The 19,817-nt window shown below is 40.6% G+C and overlaps 1 protein-coding gene across 2 annotated transcripts in view; it reads left to right on the top strand.

Annotated features, from left to right (window-relative positions):
* Positions 1 to 19,228, top strand: part of LOC118125850 (astrotactin-2) — a 248,262-nt gene extending 229,034 nt beyond the window's left edge. For both annotated transcript variants that reach the window (XM_035184886.1, XM_035184885.1), the window contains exons 20-23: positions 5,875 to 6,016; positions 13,496 to 13,596; positions 14,314 to 14,497; positions 17,305 to 19,228. In XM_035184886.1, coding sequence (XP_035040777.1) covers positions 5,875 to 6,016; positions 13,496 to 13,596; positions 14,314 to 14,497; positions 17,305 to 17,542 — 665 coding nt within the window. In that variant the 3' untranslated portion in view covers positions 17,543 to 19,228. The remainder of the gene's footprint in view (positions 1 to 5,874; positions 6,017 to 13,495; positions 13,597 to 14,313; positions 14,498 to 17,304) is intronic.
* Positions 19,229 to 19,817: the final 589 nt, after the last annotated feature.

Below are 19,817 nucleotides of genomic sequence, written 5' to 3'. Positions count from 1 at the left end.
GCATATTGCTGCTGATTCATAAATTACCGTTATGCAGCAAGAATTTCCTCTCTCTCGCTCTCTCTCTCTCTCTCTCTCGCTTGATTAGCAGCGAAACAGAGCGAGACCGCTGCCATGTGCGCCGAGCTTAAAGCCAAGTTTTAAAAGATTAACACTTCGTTTTAGCTCAGTTTCTGAGAATGGATTTGGGACGTGACTTCGGGATTTTGCCAAATCCGCCTTCCAGTTTGACCACTTCTGAGTAACAAAAGAAAAAAGAAAAGATGAATCGCTTTCGCTTCGTTTGTTTGTGCTGCTTTGTTGTAGTTACACCTCTATCGAGGAGCCTGCACTGTTAGTTTTGTTATGTAGGAACAATCTAGAACTTCAGTAGCCTCACCTGGTGTTTGATGCCCCTCTTAGACCCTTAGAGAAATAGGGAGGGCCAGAGACATGACCTTTTGTTGCCCTCTGCTTACATTCAAGTTACTTATGCTGCATTTTGCATAGAAACCACTGGTATTTATTTGCTAGTTGTGCACTGTGAATTTGAGTTCCTGACATTTCCTAGGATTCCTTATAAAACTGTCCTGTGTTTTACGACGTTAGTTAAGAGTGTTCTTAATTATAATGATTTATAATTATTTGCTTCTTGCGTGCTAACGTTTACACCTAGTAAAGGCCAATATTAACCCCCCCTTTACTGTCTCTGCACGAGAGTACACCGTGTACCCCGACTAAACCTGCATGCTGGTCTAATATTGATGTAATTGCATAACAGTGTATGGCTTTCAGATGTTTCTGTTTAAAAAGCTGTTTGACCCATGGAATGTGTGGGTAAAGTTTGCTAGGTAAGGGTATATGACTTTTAAAAGAGCTAAAACGCATACTGTGTTCTCCTGCTGAGTCCTTAAATTGATAATTATACAGTAAGCCTCTCTAGAGCCACTAAAGACCAGACCAAAGACATTTGTCTTTTGTTTAGTCTTCCAGCTGGATCAAACTAACTCAAACACTTCCCTACGCTGTCAGTTATACAGCAGTGGTCTATTCACACTGTAGAAAAAGTAATGTCCAATTATAACACATTGCCTCGTGTCACCAAGCTAAGCTAATGCTCGTGCCTCTCTATTAGTGCGTGGGAGACATAACATACATTTAACCCTGTTGCTACACATGGATATTGTCAAGTCAAGCGTTGGTTTTGGACAAAAACTGTTAAAGAGCAATGTTGCAAATTAGCTACAGTATAAACACTATAATCAACCCATTTGATAATTACATCTTCAGTGTTTTGATTGTAAATTTACAGCAAATGTTTCTTATGAACTATTTTTGACTTTTTATTTTTTTAGATTTATGAACATGGGGTTTGTTTTAGAAAGAGGCAAATAAAGAGTCTGCAGCTGAAGTCATTATTCTCTCGTCTGTGTCACATGCGCGCTCATAAATGAGGGTGAGCGTCAAATAAACAGAAAACTCTGGTCACAACAGACATCTTGGGTCGGAGTCGACAGCTGAAGTTGGTTTGCCTAAATTCAAAACAAGTGTATACGCTTATCCAACACCTTGGTCATAATTTCCTTTCTTTCCAGCGCCACTTTCCAGACATGCCTCTTTCACGTAATCCTTGTCTTAGTCACTTATTATCCCTTAATGTTATGCAAAGCTCAGAAACAGGTCCTGTAAAGTTCGGTGAATAGCTGCCATGAAAGAAAGTGAAGGAGGTCACCCGTCATAGGTACTGTCTGATGTGAGCCCATTTAAATACTCTTTCACGTTGAGCTAGCTGTGCAACACAACAGCAGCAGAAGGTTGTATAGAAGCAGCTTTTTTTTTTTTTATATAATCTCATCCTCCCTCCTGACCTTTTGTTGTTCTTTTGCCCTTTTTTTGTTGTTTTTTTTTTTTTCTTATCCAAAGCCTTCCAGGAGATCTGCCTGTTTCTCAATGTGTGCGTTTGTTTGTCTACGTTTTCAATGTGGCTATAAAACATTTAACAAAAACCCACCCGGCACTGAGCAGCATCCAAACTATCCGTCAGAGAGCACACTATTCTATACAAGTCAGATTTATGAGTCAGAGTTATATCCTGTTGGGTTTTTGCAAGTCAGTATTATATTATAATCACATATTATACATTGGTTCACCCCTGCTTTAACACTCCCAGGTGATCGCTCCTGCAGTCACACATCAGATTTGATTTGGTGATGTGGTCATTCCGCGCCCTCACCACATCCAAATTGATAAAACATCAGAGAGGTTCCGATCCTTCTTTTCCTTTCCGGCCTCATTTCCTCTTTGTCTCTCGACTTTTTTTACTTTTAGCCTTTGAGAAGTAGCAGAAATCTGGCGTTTGGTGGGCATTCCTCTCGTAGTTGCTCGCAATAAAAGGTGGGGGAATAGCCTTGAAAGGCGTAGTGAACGCAGGCCGAATCAGGTCAATGGTCAATCTTTAATGGATCATTACTAATAATTTCTTCAAAAGACTAAGTGGTCTGCCAGCCATGATTTATTGTTCCTCAAAATCTAAGTATGTCAATATGTTGAAAAAACTAATTGCAAGAAAAATATGAGAATGGAACACCTCTGAATTGCACATGGTTTTTGGTATTAGGAGCCTGCGTGCATGTCTCAACCTTTCATCTTTAATTCAGCGCATTTACATTATTTCCTTTCTAATGTGGCCTTTTTAAGTACGTTTCCTTGCACATAAAAGTCTATTATAACTTGCAGAATCCATTATTATTAAATTTTCTTTGCAAAGGCAACTCACTTAAAGGGATAGTTCACCGAAAAATGAAAATTCACCCATTATCTACTCACCACTATGCCGATGGAGGGGTGGGTGAAGTGTTGGAGTCCACAAAACAATGTTTCTTTTACATTTGAAGAATCGGTCACCATTTACTTCAATTGTATTGGATTTGGCTGCACCGCTATTTATCCCTGAAACACTTCACCCACCCCTCCATCGGCATAGTGGTGAGTAGATAATGTGGGAATTTTCATTTATTGGTGAACTATCCCTTTAAGTAATTGTAGAATTATCTTCCTTCCATAGCAGTCCTTTAAATGTAAATGTGTGTAATGTAAAAGTAATTTTTTTTTTTTAAAGTTGTTTTCTTCGCAGATGATTGCTCCCTCAATGTTGGTAAAGCCCCAAAACAGCATTAAGTTTATATATATATATTTTATCTCCCTAACATGTATATTTTTGGTTATCAAATTATCACCAAAAAGATTGTCACAAAGAGGACAGAAGTTATTCATTAAGGAGCCACGCATCAGCTGTATGATTTATTCTGATCATCAAAACCTCATCTTTCTTTTCCCTGATCACATCCAAAATCATAAAAAATATGAACAGCTGTCCTCCTTTTTCCTTTCCTCTCTCAATGTTTGTCACCCTTTTTTCTCCTCTTTCCTTCCCTCCTTCACCACTTTGGTCCATGCTGTATTTAGAACTGTCCCTTTTCTACTTTTAGCCTTTGTGGAGTGGCAGGAATCCATCATTTGGTGGGCATTCCTCTCATAGTTGCTCGCAATAAAATGTGGAGGAAGAGCCTTGAAAGGCGTAGTGAACGCAGGCCGAATCGGGTCAGGGGTTCATCTTTAATAGATCGTCAGTGGTCCACCACGCATGAATTAGTGTTCCACCAAATGTTTGTGTGTCAACAGGCTTAACCCACTAAATAGAGAATTAAAAAATAAAAACACTAATTGCAAAACAAATAAGAGAATGGAGAGAGCTAGGTTTTCAGAAAGGGGAAAGAGTAGCTACAGATATACAGTTTTCTGTTTAATGTCACTGTTTCAGGATCCTCCAGACAAATCAAGTACCCAAGTGCATGACAATAAAATCTGATGGGAAACACTGGGTGCAGTATCATCTTAAAAATAAATCTGCCCCTTCACCCGTAATTCAGCTCATGCACAGTATTTGATTTCTCATGAGGCCTATTTATTCTTCAAAGGTTAATTATTGTTATGCAGTTCAAGCCCATGAGGATCAAATGGCAAAATAAGATTCCTCATACTGATGTCCCGATATGCCGGCAAGCAGAGTATCCATACCATGCTTGGAAACTGGCTGACGGGAGAGTTTACTGAAAGGAGCCACACAGTTGTTTCGATGCTGCAGATGAAATTGTGTGCACACAGAGTGCAGGGCAGTAACACCGGAGACCAGCTTTCACATTCTGAGTTCAGTGTGTGGTTAATATTGAGCTACGAAAACAAATTGGTGAAGGTTAGGGGAGAAAAAAAATGTGGTTTTGGTCAAATATTGAAAAAGTAAATATGCCCTGTCCTGTGATTTAATCAGCACTAACTTTTACAACATTTAACCAATACCACAATCCGTCCCTAATCTTAACCAAGAGCTTTAAGTGGCCTAAATGTAACCAAGGAAATATTACTCATCTGTCACGAATGAAATATGTTGTCATTAAATGTTTTACTGGCACATTAATAAAAGAATATCCTCTGCCATTAAAACAGCATCACGTTTTTTCCCAAAATGGTGTTTGTATAAATATCATTTCTATGAGATATAGGTTGCATATAGGTTGTATAAAGTATCTATATACAATCGTGAGTTAACCAGCTGAAAGTCTTCCTTATCACTCCTGTTAGTTGCAAACACAAAGCAGATGGTACGAGTTCTTTAAAATTATAAAAACTAATGTCAGAAAGAATGTAAATTAAACATTTAAAAGGCAATGATATAAATTGTAGTTATAAGTCTGTTCCATAAATAATGATGTTAAAAACAACCAAGTGTTTAAATCCCAGACATTGTAATAGCTCTATTACTGAAGTTTGAGTTTATACTAAAACATTGTTAATGGGTTGAAAACCTCTGGCTTCGTCCTGACGATGAATACTGACAACTTCTTTTTGCAGACCTAAGCAGATTCAAAGTCCAAACATGAGATTCGTGTTGAAGAAGGTAAAACCTTCGAAAGAACACTGCGACGGTGCAGGAATGTGTTTGGGGGGGGAAACCTTGTATACACACAGAGGTCTTTCTGTGAAAAGGTCAAATTATTAATTTGTGTCCGGCTCTTTTTCCTCTTCTGCAACCTTTTCTTACCATCCCCGTGTGCCCTACCAGCCAGGCTCACTCCCTGTGTTTATAAGTTGGCCCATGTATCATAAGCTAAAACTAAGCTGCCCTTTAGCTCGTGTAGAAATAGTTGGAAATCCAACCGTTTGAGAGCTTTTAAACTATTTTGACAGCTCCCTCTTTTTTTCCATCACCCCCATGAGCACTGGAAACTGGCGGAATGTATCTGTGTGTCTAAATGAACAAGTGTGCGTCGCTCGCCTTTTCCCGTAAGCTGACATGAAAGATATTTCACAACTTGTGAAGTAGTGTTTTGTGAGACACAAGGGGGCTTGTAGTGAGATATCACGTTAACAGAACCATGGGCCCATTAAGGAAATAAATTCTGCTTTCTTACGGTTCTGTAATGTAGTGTGTATTGGTTGATGCCAGCAAAAAGCCATATTTTAATTTAGCCCTGGTCTTTGTGGTACTGAAAATCATTCCCACCTGATGGAGGGGGGGGGGGGGTGAAGCTCACAATACCAGATTCACAATCATTGATTAGGAAAAAAAAATGCTTTCCAAAATGTTGAAATTCATTCATGATGAAGCTTGTGTTGGGAACCATTGTTGTCCTGTGTTGAAACATGTGGTGGAACCAAAACATGTGGCATTGTTTTGGTTTTTTAGAACAATAGATGAAAGAAATTGTTGGAAGATAAGTTTGCCTTTTCGGGCAAAAAGTATGATGAATATTGAAAATGAATTTCCAACGTGGCATTTTTGTGCGATTTTCTTTCTTTCTTCATTTCACCATTTCCTTCCAATTTCATCTCTACCAGGTGAGGTTCTGAGCTTGATGGACGACCTGTTCTCTGGTCTGGGTTCGGCCTGTGTCGTTGCCGGGAAGAGAAGTGGAGACCATCCTCACTCTGTGCTATATTCAGTGGTCTTCAAGTGCCTGGAGCCCGACAGTCTCTACAAGTAAGTCCGCTGATGCCCTTGCAAAGTTTTTATGAGTCAAATCAATAGCTGATCTATTGTGGCTTCCTTATTTCTGCACAATATGAATAAAGATGAGGCATACACTTTGTAATGTTTCCTGCTTTCATGCCAATGCTTGTTGGCCGGACATGATGAACCCATCCGGTCTGATCACAACTAAAGGCTCCATGTACTCCATTTGTCAGAGTACCTTCCCATGAGTCATCAGCCAAATAACAAATTATGACCATTTAGGTTTTTCATCCATGGTATAGCATTTTGAAACCTCTTGTCACAGTCTCACAAACGGCTGTTTGTTATGCTTGTTTATGAATGTTGATATGATATGAAATATTATAAATACCTTTTTATTATTTATTTATATGTTGGCGCCTGTAACAATTTATTCTGTCCCTGCGGCGTATGTACTATACGTGAATAACAGGCCTCAGTAATGTACGTGCTGGTTTGAGTTGAGGCGTTATGGATTACTCACGCCTCTCTGCCCAACTTTCAGACATCGTCCGCCAGTAAACTGGAAAACCCGGAGTCGGTCTGTCGGGTGTGCGGGTTGGGCAGGGAGCTTCTTAAATGTGGCATCAGTGGCCGTACCAGTGATGGTCAAGCTCATCAAACCCTAATAGTCCACAATCCTGTGCAAGCCTTTACAGAGTGTTTAGTAAAACCAGACAGGACCCAGATGTTGTTGTGGCTGTCACTGGACACATGAACCACGCCGTGTTCTCGCTGTGTTCGCGGGTTTGTTTTAAGGGTCTTATGTTTATAATGATCTGGCTATTTGATGACCTTGGTTTGTTTTGGGAACCTCCATGTTGTCCCATATAAAAGAAAGAGTCATGGTTTAAAGCATCGTATTTTCATTAAATGTACCAGTCAAAGTTACAACGTTCTTGGAGGTTGAAAGTTGAAGCTGTAATAGTTTAATCAGTTTTTTTCTAATGGGAGCCCAATTGTCAAGGGTGTTTATTTTAAATGTAAGGAAATCAAAAAGTTGTAAATATCTTTGACACTTTTAATCCAACGTGTGAGCAAAAGCATGTCAAACACTTGCAGAGGAGGAATACAGGTGGGAGAAGAAGAAAGTTTTTATTCATGCATAATATTAAAAAATGTTTACTGCTGATTTTATATTTACACATAAGGAAGGAGAGACGGCTATAAAAAAAAGGGAGAAAAAAGGATGGGGTTTGCATGTTTAGCATCAATTTAGTTAAAAATCCTGATCCTGTGTTTCCTGAAGGCTTCGATGTCGGTGATGAAGAACAGTGGGAGAATAACTATTAATAATCTAATCTGTAGAATTCAGGCTCCCACCAACAAAAACCTGCAACAAGAACCTCATTTCCAATTTTGTAGCGGTGTTATCTTTGTTTAGGCATTCTCCACAGTGTTGTTTTCGCTGATAAGGGCCGAACTTACGTCGGAATTACGTATGAGGGCACATCTGTTTGAAACCAACTCCGCTTGTCTTATTCAAGGACCTGATAAGACTTCTACTGGTATTGGCTTTACACTTGATCATGAACAAGGCGGTCGGCCATGGCCCAATGTTCCTGCTGGAAAGGAATACTGTTGCTACCATAAACCGACCTTGACCTTTGACCGAAGGTTGATCATCTGGAGATACCCTCCCAAGAAATATTCCCACATTGGGGTGAAAACAATATCCTGCCTCAGGCAACGTCATGCAAGGTAACAAATGACCAGGGCTGCGGGAATGCCAGTTGTGACATATCATGTTACCGCACTGGAAGCACTTGAGGAATGATTTGTTGGTGCATCTTTGGGATTAAAGTCCTGATGTCCGCCCACACGTGTTTTCACTCGTATCGCTTGATTAGAGGCCTTTGCAGGGGCTTTGTGGACGTTTGTTGCACTTGTTACTATTTACTCTGTTATAGCTCCATTGCTATAGGTGCATTACTCCACCCCGCTTCAACCTTAGCCCAGGTTTGATTTTAAAATATCTGTGTGGCTGTGCAGGGCCTCGAACTGTAAAACTACAGCTGTAATGAGGTTACAACATAGGCAGAGTGACACAAATTGGCCGAGGAATGGATGTGGGCCTTAACGGACCCCTGGGACTTGGACAAGATGTCGCTTCCCTTGACTGAGTGGTGGGAGCGTCCTCTGATGCATCGCCTTCCGTCCACTGACGGCTCACAGCTTGACGTTGGTTTGAGGAACTTTAGATTAACTATAAGAAACTAAATTTGAATTTCTTTGCTTCTCTTTTTGTTATGGGTTTCTGCCTTTAAATCAGATCGGACCTACCATCTTGACATTCTGCAACCAAACAGTAACAGACGATAACAACCTGTACATAGATATGTTCAGTCATTGTAAGACCTACGATTTCTGAAAACTTAAACTCAGCCAGTGGCTCTAAAGGAAAGGAGAATTAAAGATGGCTGGGTTAGAATTAAACTGCTTCTGCCTCCCCTCTTTTTCTTTCATTTGGAAACATTTTGTAGTATCTTAGTGAATGTGATGCTTTTTTATAAAAAATGCCATGTCGTGGATCCATAGTAGCTCGAAACTTGAAAGTAAGTGGTTCCTGTCCAGTGCTGTATGCCATAAAAACTGGGTCAATCAATTGACTTGTCACCAATGATTATCAACTGTCATTCAAAAGGTGACATAAAAACGAGCCCGGGGAGTATATATCACAAAAAAGATATAATTTAATATCCACAGTGTGCTCTGACATTACTTTTTCCCCCCACAAAGAGTCGATAAAATATATAAACCTTTCTATACCTACCTATCCATCTATCTGAGAAATGGGTGCACCATGGAAACAAACGTGTATATGGATATTTCACTTGTGCATCCTATCACTTGAATGTTATTCAGTAGCTTTATATGAATAAAGAAGAGAAATCATGTCATGTGGTTCACCGTATATGATGATAACGCTGACTATGTGAAATGCCATTTAAAGGATTGCTGAAATCATCGTACTGTCGATTTTCCGATTACTAAAAAATATATATAATTTAAGCCTAAATGACTTTTTCAATGGGGTGCTGCTTTATTACTTTGCACTTTGGAGTCTTGCTGATCTGCCAGTGGGACCGTTCCGTGCTAAGCAAATATTTCCTGATTTACAACGAATGGCCAGGCGAATTAATCTGCTGCACCAGTGTGATGCCTCTGAGATAGATAGCCCTCAAAGTCATCAGATACTTCGAGCTGCCACAAATTCTTCAGGCAGGAACATTTCGATGTGGCTTTGAATGATTTGTGGACTGGCTCGACTGATGTATGTCCAAATGCTGATGTCATGGAAAAGGCATCCCCCTGCTGCCCTGGCTTCTCTCAGCATGCCAGAAATACTGCCCCTAATTGATCCTCTCTCACTCTCACTTTCTCTTATTCCTCCTCTCTTGCTCTCGCTCGGTCGGTCTCCGAGCTTTCTGTCTTGTCATCTCTCGTTCGGTCGTCCTCTGTCTCATTAAATTAGAGGACAATGGTTACTTTAATGGCAGCATTGTTAATTTACGCAAACATTAATCTGCCATTTGTCCACTTCGTCGTCTGCTGAGCTTTCAAAACTGTGGCACGCGCACGGAAACCGAGCGGCTTGCTTCCGAGGGATCCGCGTCCAGCCTGCAGGCAGCCTTGAGTGATAGACACAGCCGAGTTATAGGCAAGAGATGTAGATAGGAAAATACAGACAAAAGAAAGAGTGCGTGTGTGTGTTCATGTGTGTTGCCAGTTCTGATACTTAATGTTTTGACATTCTTGTGGCAGACCAGACCGTGGCTTGTTCCTTTGTTCTCCCAGGCGATCTTTATCATCACTGAGTTCAGACATCACACTCCGTCCATACGACCCCCATAACTGCCGCTATCTTTGTCCCATGAATGAGCCCGGTAAGAGTGTGACTGACTGAATGAGCGTGATCCAAAAAATATGTAATATTTCTTACACATTTTCTGTAAAAGGCCAGATTGCTTTGCATGATAAGAATCTTACTCTATCTTTTTAACCAAACAAAAATTCAGACCTCCACAGCTCGGTCCCTGCAGAGTCTTAACCTCTTTGCACAAACAGCTTTATTACTGTACATAACAATCTTGTAATTGCTGGAGGGGCTGTGAAAGGGGAAACAGAACCTGTCATTGATGCCAACCATTTAAAAACAACCGAAAACAGCAGTTAAATGCTGGCAAGCTCACATCCTGGGTCCTAAAAAAAACACCCTTTTACAAATTGCCTTGATAAAACTCCCGCCTCATCATCCCCGCTGCTCCCCTCCCGTCTCTCCCACCTCATTGTATCCATCCGCACGTTATGTGGCCACATAATTTAAACAGTGACTGTTACATGCCGGCATTGTTTTGCTGGGCAGAGGAGCCAGCGAGGCCCGTGCGTCTTTTGTGAGGTTCTTGGGGAATACCACATCCACCCGGCTGAATAACAAGACCAGACAAACTATGTGAGCAATGTGCAAACAGGTCATGTTACAAACAAAACATGCTTTTGACGGCGTTGGGACAGCTCTCCAAAGACATTACTCTAAAAACAAATAAAACCGAAATGCAAATGGGTTTAGGAAGAAAAGCAACTTTCATACAAACAACGACACGCTAATGTCTTTATTTTCATTTATTTATAAAAGTATTTAGCAGTGGAATGCCATCTGCGTTGTTCATTCTGTCTCGCTGTGTTTTGTGGTTTCCTTTTTGTCATGCTGTTGTTTTTACAGTGGTAACTCTGTGGAAATACTGCTCCGAGCTTACAGTTTGTCATAACTAGTCACAAACATTTCTCAATGCTTAATTCATTCTTTTCAAAGCTTCATCTGCAGCAAGAAACAATGTGGAATAAAGGATTTTTCTTTCATTTCTTTTGTTTTTATTTCCCAGAAAATCTTTACACAGAAAACAATGTGATTTAACAAACACCTTTAATTCATAAGTAATTAGTGAAAATGGTTTGGGCAGACAATCGACTATGTTAACATTGTTCAATCAGCTACTGTAAATAAACCACTGTATATTAGATCAAACACGTATTAACACTTTTTTAAAAGATGAGACCCAGGTCGATACTGAAAATGCTTGAGCTCACTGGTTTACATTTACAAATGATTTCAATGAACTGGTGTCTCGTCCTAGCAAGCGCACAGTGTGATGCAGATGTCAATCAAGCACATTCTGTACACGTTGAATTCTGCGGGCCCATCACGTTATATCATGTTTTTTTTTAATGCTTACAGAAGCCAAAGTGTAATATCAACCGTTCGTCATTTTTTGGGGAGATTATGTGTCGGAATATTTCTTGGCTATGTACAGTAGCTCCTTGTCGTCTCCACTGGCTTCCTGGAAACTGCTCAGAGCAATGAGCTTAGGTTTTGTTTGGAAGGCTGTGGTATTTTTTTGAGAAGGCAGGACAAAGCCAGGCTAGGTGTTTTCTAGCTTGCAGCCGTTGTGGTAAGATGCTTGCAACAGTTTCATATTTAATGTATGGACAGTGATATCCATCCTCTCACTGAACTCTTCACCAGAAGAGGGAACTATATTTCCCTAAAATGTCAAACTTGTGCCTGAGGACTGCTTTCAGACATTTACCTCTGCGTCTGTGGAAGAAAATGTTTGCCTTAGGTAAGGTTGCTGTTATGTTCTGACTACACAGTTTTCAACATTGTCGGATCAATGTGCAGTTTACGCTACACGATTTGCTGTCTTGTGATCTGAAGCCTTGCAGTCTTGTGTGTTATACTACACAACTGATTTGAGACAAGGACTCACACACGACACAATCTTTCACCGAGAGAAACCCCTGACTGGTCAGAAGAATCTGATTGGCTGTAGTTGTCACCGATTTGTGTAGCCTGCTAGAAATCTAGTCAGTGGAGGAGACGAGTCAGTAGGCCTCTTGAATCACGTCTTTGAAGAGTTTACCGATTGCCGAATGCAGATCCGACACAGACTTGGCTTTGATCTGGGGCTGTCATGCAGCGTGAACCAGGCATTACACACCTACTCTAACCTCATCACATAACCAAACAAGTCGTATTCACACAAGGTTTTTTGACTTTCCGATGTCACAGTTTGATAACATTAGCAAAGGCTTTGTTCCATTCAGTGCAACAGTGAGCCAGCAACTAAAAGGAATTTAGCCAACTTTGATATTATCTTTCATACCTGTGCTTTACGTGAACACAAATACACAATACAACTGGATGTAGATAAATGGTTAGCAATGTCAAACTCAATATAGGAGGTTTAGCTAAGAGGTGTCTAAAATCGGGGAACCAATAGAGGCAGCTCCCGCAGCCTTGTCTTTGATGTGGTTTCTGTGGTACAAACCGAAAGTTCAGCCATCATCGAGACATCAGCGGCAAATAACTGTGCGCGAATATGAGTATGACAGGATATTGATGGTTTAGTCTCTGCCACATCCAATCCTCTTTTTAGATTCGGTATGACCAGTTCCTCAGAGTACTTTTTCAGAAGTACACAGATTGACATTTTCAAAAGGACACGTAAAGGTCATTGTTGTTTTTTTTTCCTCTATTCCAAGCCGTGTGGCCCGACAATTCTCAAGTGTCATTACACTTCCTCATTGTGTCTCGTCTCCCATTGTGGTGTCTTGAACTGTTCCCATGTGGTATCTTATCGGGGTCCTGAGTGGTCTTGAAGTCTGTCATGGAACACAGGAAATTCTGATGCTTGACATTTTCCGAGGGAGGAACTTTGTCCTTTAAGTGTTCTTGGAGTCAAGCCAGATGCACCTTTACACTTCTCTCCTCTGCCGGGGCGGTACTGGCTGTACTGGCTCATTTTCAGATATAATTAAATCCCTCAACCCCTGGATCCGTGTTCACAAGACACTTTCTAAAAAACAAAAATAAATGAAAAGTACGTGATGTCGGAACATGGTCGTATACTGTTTATTTTCAAATTTACAACATTCTCACCTAGCAAGAACACGGTCTCCTCCAGCTTGTTATCCATCAAACCCAATAAAATGGTGAATTTATTTGTTGCCTAATAGCCTGAGATACATGAGTTACCAAACCACAGACGTCTGAAAGGCATGTAAGAATATGTCCAATTATACCACTATGTAGTTATTGATACGATTTTGTGCTATGGCTGTGTTAGTTTAGTGAGACCTTTATCTTTTTACTATGTGGTAAATGTTCTATTTTAAGTTTTTTGTGGAATATGGTAATAATATGTTTGCTGACTGAGAACATTGTGGTATTCTGTATCAATTATAAAATAATACCTTCTATGGTAAAGGTTTTTCACCTTTACCATTTGGTCTCCTATTTGTAACACCCCTCTTCCATCCATGTGTTACTCCATTAAGGAAACTGACAAATGTAATGTACTCGTCCGATCTACTCATCCTACTTGATGCAGTGTCTTTGCTATTTTTTCTTACCTGGTCTTTGGATATTTGTCCCAAATAATCAACTTTTCTTTTGTTCATTTTCAGGTTTACTATCTATGCAGTGGACAGCCGAGGCAGTCACTCTGAATCAAGCTTTGTCTCAGTGCGGACGTCCTGTCCGATGGTGGATGACAGCCGAGCTGAAGGTACTCTCACCTTTTGACTTTTTAATCTCATACTGAGATTGATCTTTTTTATATCCATCCTTTGCTCGTGCTTTATCTTACATTGGATGTTTTCACTCAAAATGCTTTGCGGGTATAATTCAAATCTAAATTTTTAAGTATTATCTATCAATTCAAAATACACCAACATTAGGAAAAGACATTGCAGGGACGAGGTCAAGATTTACACACGGCTCTCTTTGATCATAACTACTGGCAATGTGCTCATGCACATTTACATGTTGTGGTTATTGAAACAAGCTGTAGCAAAACATGAAGCAGCAGTTCACAAATTTCACATGTCAAATTCAATTTAGCAATCTTTGGGAGTTTACCAGACAGGAGGGATGTGAGGTAAGACAACACCAAGTTGCACTGGGGGAAATGAAAGATACATACAATCATTTTAAATTTAATTTTATTATTGTTTTATCCTCTTCTGAAGCCCCTTGTAACTTTGTTAGGAAGTGTGCTATAATAATCATCATCATTGTTATTATTTTTATTATTATTACATTAGAGAATACATTTTCAAGATTTTTCTCTGCTCCCTTTTTTCTTCTCTTTTGTATGTCCACCAACCTTGAACAGATTTTTATCTTTATCAAATCTATGATCATTTTCTTTCCTCATTCAAATTGTTTCCTCTCCTTTACATGTTTCCATCTCTCTTCTGCTCTTTCTCTCACCTCCTCTCAGAGATAGCCGACAAGGTGTACAACTTGTACAACGGCTACACCAGTGGCAAGGAGCAGCAGATGGCCTACAACACACTGATGGAGATCTCCGCTCCGCTGCTCTACCGAGTCCAGCACCACTACAATTCCCACTACGAGAAGTTCGGAGACTTTGTGTGGCGGAGCGAGGATGAGCTGGGCCCCAGGTGAGAAGATGTGGAATGATGTCACAGTTTTCTCAAGCCGGCTTAGAGAACACGTTGATAGTTAGTCGTGTCTGGAAATGAACTTGTTTTCCTCCAGTCTGACACAGTTTATTCAAGTCTCCTTGTTTGAGGACATGTTGTAGGATCAATTACAGTTGTCCTGAGGTTTCTTACATAAGAAAAAGCCAAAGCTGTCTGAACCGGAGCTGCCAGTTTGAGACTGTTCAGTCATTTCTCATGTCATCGTCTGCGCCCCCCAGGAGAGCCGTTAAACAATCCCCCCCACCCTGCCCCCTTTTCCAAAGTACTTATACTGGAAGGCAAGTGGGCAAGGTCACTGTGAAAACTCTACAATTACTGTCGCGCCTCACATTACCGACTTGATGCTGAAACCGCGTTTGACCGCCAAGCCAAACACTAAATTTGATAGTCAGCTAACACTAACTCAACTTCCAGCTCCCATTTCCTCTTCTCGCTCGTAAAAAAGGAAAAAAGTTCCTCCGCGCTGTGCCACCCTGACATCCCCTCACCCGTGACCCCTCTTAACGGGGACACCCTCACAGACGGATTGTTGTGTGAACAGACGTTGCGTCACCGCGGGGACAATGGGAAGCTTACTGACAAACAAAAAAAACGGCGAGGGAAGGGAGATAAACAACACTTTGGAGAAAAGTATAAAAAAGTAAAATAATTCATGTATGCGAGTCTGACAAGGCAGCTGGTCCGGGGCTGGCGAACCTCGGTCGGTCCCTTTTTTGCCCAATTACGACCCAGTGTTTTTGTTTGTCCACCCCCACTGCCTGCAAGCAAGTCCTTTCAAGCCATAAAAAATATAATAATTGTGGAATAACTTAAGTCTGTAGAAAGATTATGCCTCTCTCTGATTGGTGAAGGGGGGTGGGAGGCACGGGTTGGCCACTTGGACTTAATATGGGGATAGGGGTGGTCAAACGGTGTGTTTGTGTGTGTGTTTGTGTGTGGGCACTCGCGAGAGGCGGGGGCGGCTTTTGGATGAGCGAGCACGGATTATTTACTGCCTGAAGTTGGCAGGGCTGAGCCTCGTTGGGGTAATTTACAAGCAGGCTCTATTGGTGGTGCCTTTTTAAAAGGTAACAGAATGGCCAAGTGAAACATAAGCACAGTCAGCACTCCTCCAGGAGCTGAGAATCCCAGGAGCCCCCAAATGTCCACCAGCATTGTTTCAGCCGAACACTAGCTCCTTTCATAATTGTATTGTTCTCTGGATGTGCTGTGATGTTTTTTCTTTCTTTTTAAACTTCACTGTAAACACAACTATTATCTTGTACTGCAGTGGACTTTTTTTCCCCCCACAAATCAGTTCCCCCCTCCGATTTAATGTTGTTTCTTAGTTCTGGGATACAGTCCATCCAAGCTGTGTTTGTGTTGTAATCATTTACGACAACGCAACCTGAACAGTTACATAAAAAATAATCATGTCATTTGTGTTTTGTTCTTGTTTTTTTTTAGTACTTCCTCCGTTGTCCTGAATGACATATAATGTGTTTAATTTGTCTCTCCTCGCTCACGTGCTCGCTCCCTTGATTATGTGTTTGGTATTCTGTTGTTTCAGACGTAAGAATTTAAGGGAAATGAGAAAATGCCCCGCCCCCCCGCCTTTTTTTCAGCAAATAAGTGAAAAGGATGTCTGTGCTCCTTGCTTAACTAAAGACAGATGTTGATGCTCAGCAGACACTGCTTTTCAAAACAAATGGAATTCTGCCCTTCTCTGCGTGTGTTTTCCTCATTTCAGATTCCATACGAGCGTAACAACCTGGAATACTCACACTGTATATTTTTGTTTTGTGAGAAAGGAATTGATGTTTCTGTGCTTCCCCCACCACCACCCAAATTGACAAAATGAGACAAGCTATCTCTTGTGTAGTTTTTTTCAACAGTGCCTCGGCCAAATCGCAATTGCATATGATGGTTTTGACCCAGACTGGAAGTCCATCAGAGACACCCTCGCACACCCTTTGCATTCTGGTAACACTTAAAGCTGTATAGCTCCGTGCAGACATGGAGTCAGAGGAGGTGCAAATGGAAGCACAATGCCACATCTGTCTGTCTCCTCTTTCTTTTCTTCTTTTCGTTTCATTGTTTGAATATATTTGTTAACTCTGCGGCGCCAAGCGAACGCCAGTCAGGCGGTCGGAGGGGCCAATCTCACGTCGTTTATCAGCTGGTGCAGAGAATTTAGAGGTGGAATTAAATTCGCAGACACAAAAAGTTCACGCTGATCTTTCCAAAGTTTTATTAACTACTTTTTTATGATTTCAGGATTTTCTCTTAATGTATCATCTGGTGGAGATTTAGATGCTCATTCAGCTGTTATTGCAATGTGGCTAAATTGATACCTGCTGGATTAATTTACCAATATTGTAACAGATGCTTTTAAGGTTGTATTGAAGGACTTGTTTTGGAGTTCCTTAATCCTCAGGAGTCGCAGATCAAGCTGCCTGTGGTCAAATTACGTGGCTGGTTCAGGATGCCACAGCGCAAACACAAAGCCACAGGTTTCAACTTCGAAAGTGCTGACTTGAAACTTTGTGGTAGTTTATTTTTTATTTTTGCTTTGGTGTTGATAGGCCAAGTAAAACGGAGATTTGATCGTATGAATTTTATGTAAAATAAAAATATTTTACACGTAAAAGTCTGCAATATAGGATAGTTTTAGTCTTGGTGTCTGCTTGGATTTAAAAGAAAATATAATGGCAATAGGGTTCATTACATTTTATTTGTACACAGATGTTGAGCTTCGATATTTTTCTTGTCTTCCTCTTCCATAGAAAAGCCAACCTGATTCTTCGCAGGGTGGAGAAGATCAGCCACTTCTGCCGGTCCCTCCTGCGCAGCACCCACATCCAGAGCCGCACCGACACCATGGCGTACGTCTACTGCCGGAGCGAAGAGGGCCGCCCCGCCAGCAACGTCTGGCAGGGCTCTTTACATGAAAGTCGCACCAACTGCATGGAAAAGCTCATCTCTGTACAGCGAAACACATACAGCAGCACCAAACTCCGATGAGGCCGGCGTCCGGAGACGAGCGGCGTGATTTTTTTCCCTTTTTCTCGCAAAATGACATCATTGATTGATGCGTCACTCCACTCTGCAGCAGGTGTCTCTCAAGTGACTGGTGCATTTTGAAAAACCAGGAGAGCCGGGGGAAAAAAAAGAACCTCAGAATCCACTGGACATTGTGTTGAAGCTACGGAAAAACATTCTGTGGCCTTCTTTTATTATATAGTACAAAAAAAAAAAATCTGGAGCGGTCTTATTTCTCAAAATGCCAGTGATTGCACATATCAATGAGAATCTGCAGTGTGGACATGTAAAATATCATCCAGCCAAGAGAAGCTGCTTGGCTCAAGTACTTTGAATGTAATATTGTAGTTCCTTTTTTCGGTGCTTTGAGGCTTACCTGGAACACTTAGGAGAGAAAAAATACGGAGAAGTCAACAGCATAACTTATTTGCCTTTACTACCTTCATTTGAAAGGAGAAACTCAACTGTGTTAAAGCCATTTGGAAATCACTTACTTGTTTTCAAGTTCTCGTCATTTAACAAATGGAGAAAAAAAAGAATCTTCATGAATTTAAAATCGGTAAGTGAGGAGCTTTGTAGTTAGTCTTGTTTTGCATCCGAGGGATGTCAGTTGACATAGCAAAGGCTCTGTGTGGCAACAGGATTGTTTGTCTAACAGTCCGTCGAAATTATGCAAAGACAGAGTGGGTGGCTTTGAACACGTCATGCTCATTCATATCCAGCGCTGAAATCTAAAAATCCTCTGTTGTCTCCCTTTTTTTAGAACGACAGTTAAATAAATACTAATTTGTAGGATTCCACAGAATAAAACCAGAACAAAACAAAATTATTTTGCCACAACGAAGTCTTCAAAGTGAATGCTTTTATTGCAAACCCATGTAATGTGCTTTTAATCTTATAATAAATTACAACATGCCAGTTAAATCAGTAATTGACAAGTTGTGCAAATGAATAATATATCCACACAGATAAAGGGGGGGGATAAACTAGAAGGGCAATCAGAGGAAAACTGATTAGGAAACCACATTAAAGTTCACTAGATTTAGATTTTCTTCTAAATATCAGTCCGCCTGATTTACTGCATCAAGTTCCATGAATTATTCTCTTTTTCTGCATCAAGATCCATAAAGTATTGTCTGGGAAATCGGTGAAAATTTGCGGAACAATGCCAATAATCTCGCAACATAAAAAAACAAAATCTTGGATCTGCCCCGCCATCAAAATTGAAGGGTTTATTGCTCCTCCACAAACTTTCATGGAAAGTTCGGTGGAGTACTTTTTGAATCATCAGAGTCCGGTGACGAGTGGTTCCGACCTTTTGAAAAGTTCCTCCCTCGCAGCACAATTTGATGTTCGTCCATATTTATTGGTGCTGCCAGAAAACACGGCAGAACTTTCCCGAACAGTTTGTTGCCGAGCTGAAGTTGAACCACGTGAGGTACATGTGAGCTGGATTGTGAGGAATCGGTGATTGTAGGGATCGACTGGCTCACCGTCATATCTTCGAAGCCATGGATCTTGCTATAAGGAAGATAAACAATGCCTTTTTTTCCAATATTTTCATCTCATGTTATATGAATTGTAATATTAAATTATTATATTGTAAATTTTGAATTGTAAAAAAAACCCAGACACCTGTATTATGTGGCTTTGATTGTCTTTTTTCTGAAGAATGTGAAATATTAAAAATGTATATAAAACCAGAGGCGTTTTCTTGCAGCACTGCGGCGGAATGATTCCATTACAACTGACAAGGTTAATTTAGATTTAAAGACGGTTCCGACTTAAACAGCTGCGGAGCATTTATCTAAACCTATTTGAACATCACAAGTTCCAAAACAATTTAAATTCCCCCACAAACATAATTCATTCCAAAATTGTTTACCACATGTGCAGATGGTTTCCTCATGTATTTACTGATGATTTTCTATCTTGCTTTCCCCAATTTTCCTGAATATTATTTTCCACCTGGTAGCTATTTTCCTGCTGGGCCATCATCCTCGTCATAATTAGAATTTGCTTTATTTTAGAATTACATACCTTCCAGTTTGCATCAATTTCTAATGCGATCCAGCGGAGCAGAGAAAAGCTCAGTGACTCAAACCTGCCGTTTTTAAAACGGAGCAGCCCTCACGCTGCATCTTAAAATAGCGGATCGAATAATTGTCACAGCGTGTCAGTTAATAGCCCATTTGATACTCCCTCACTTCCTTGTTTAATCTTGAGTGCTCGTCTTGTGGTGTGTTTACGTCATATC

Source organism: Hippoglossus stenolepis, chromosome 18 (assembly GCF_022539355.2).
Source record: "Hippoglossus stenolepis isolate QCI-W04-F060 chromosome 18, HSTE1.2, whole genome shotgun sequence".
NCBI lineage: Eukaryota > Metazoa > Chordata > Actinopteri > Pleuronectiformes > Pleuronectidae > Hippoglossus > Hippoglossus stenolepis.
The sequence above is the reverse complement of the archived record's forward strand: the minus strand, read 5'-3'. Positions and strand labels throughout refer to the sequence as shown.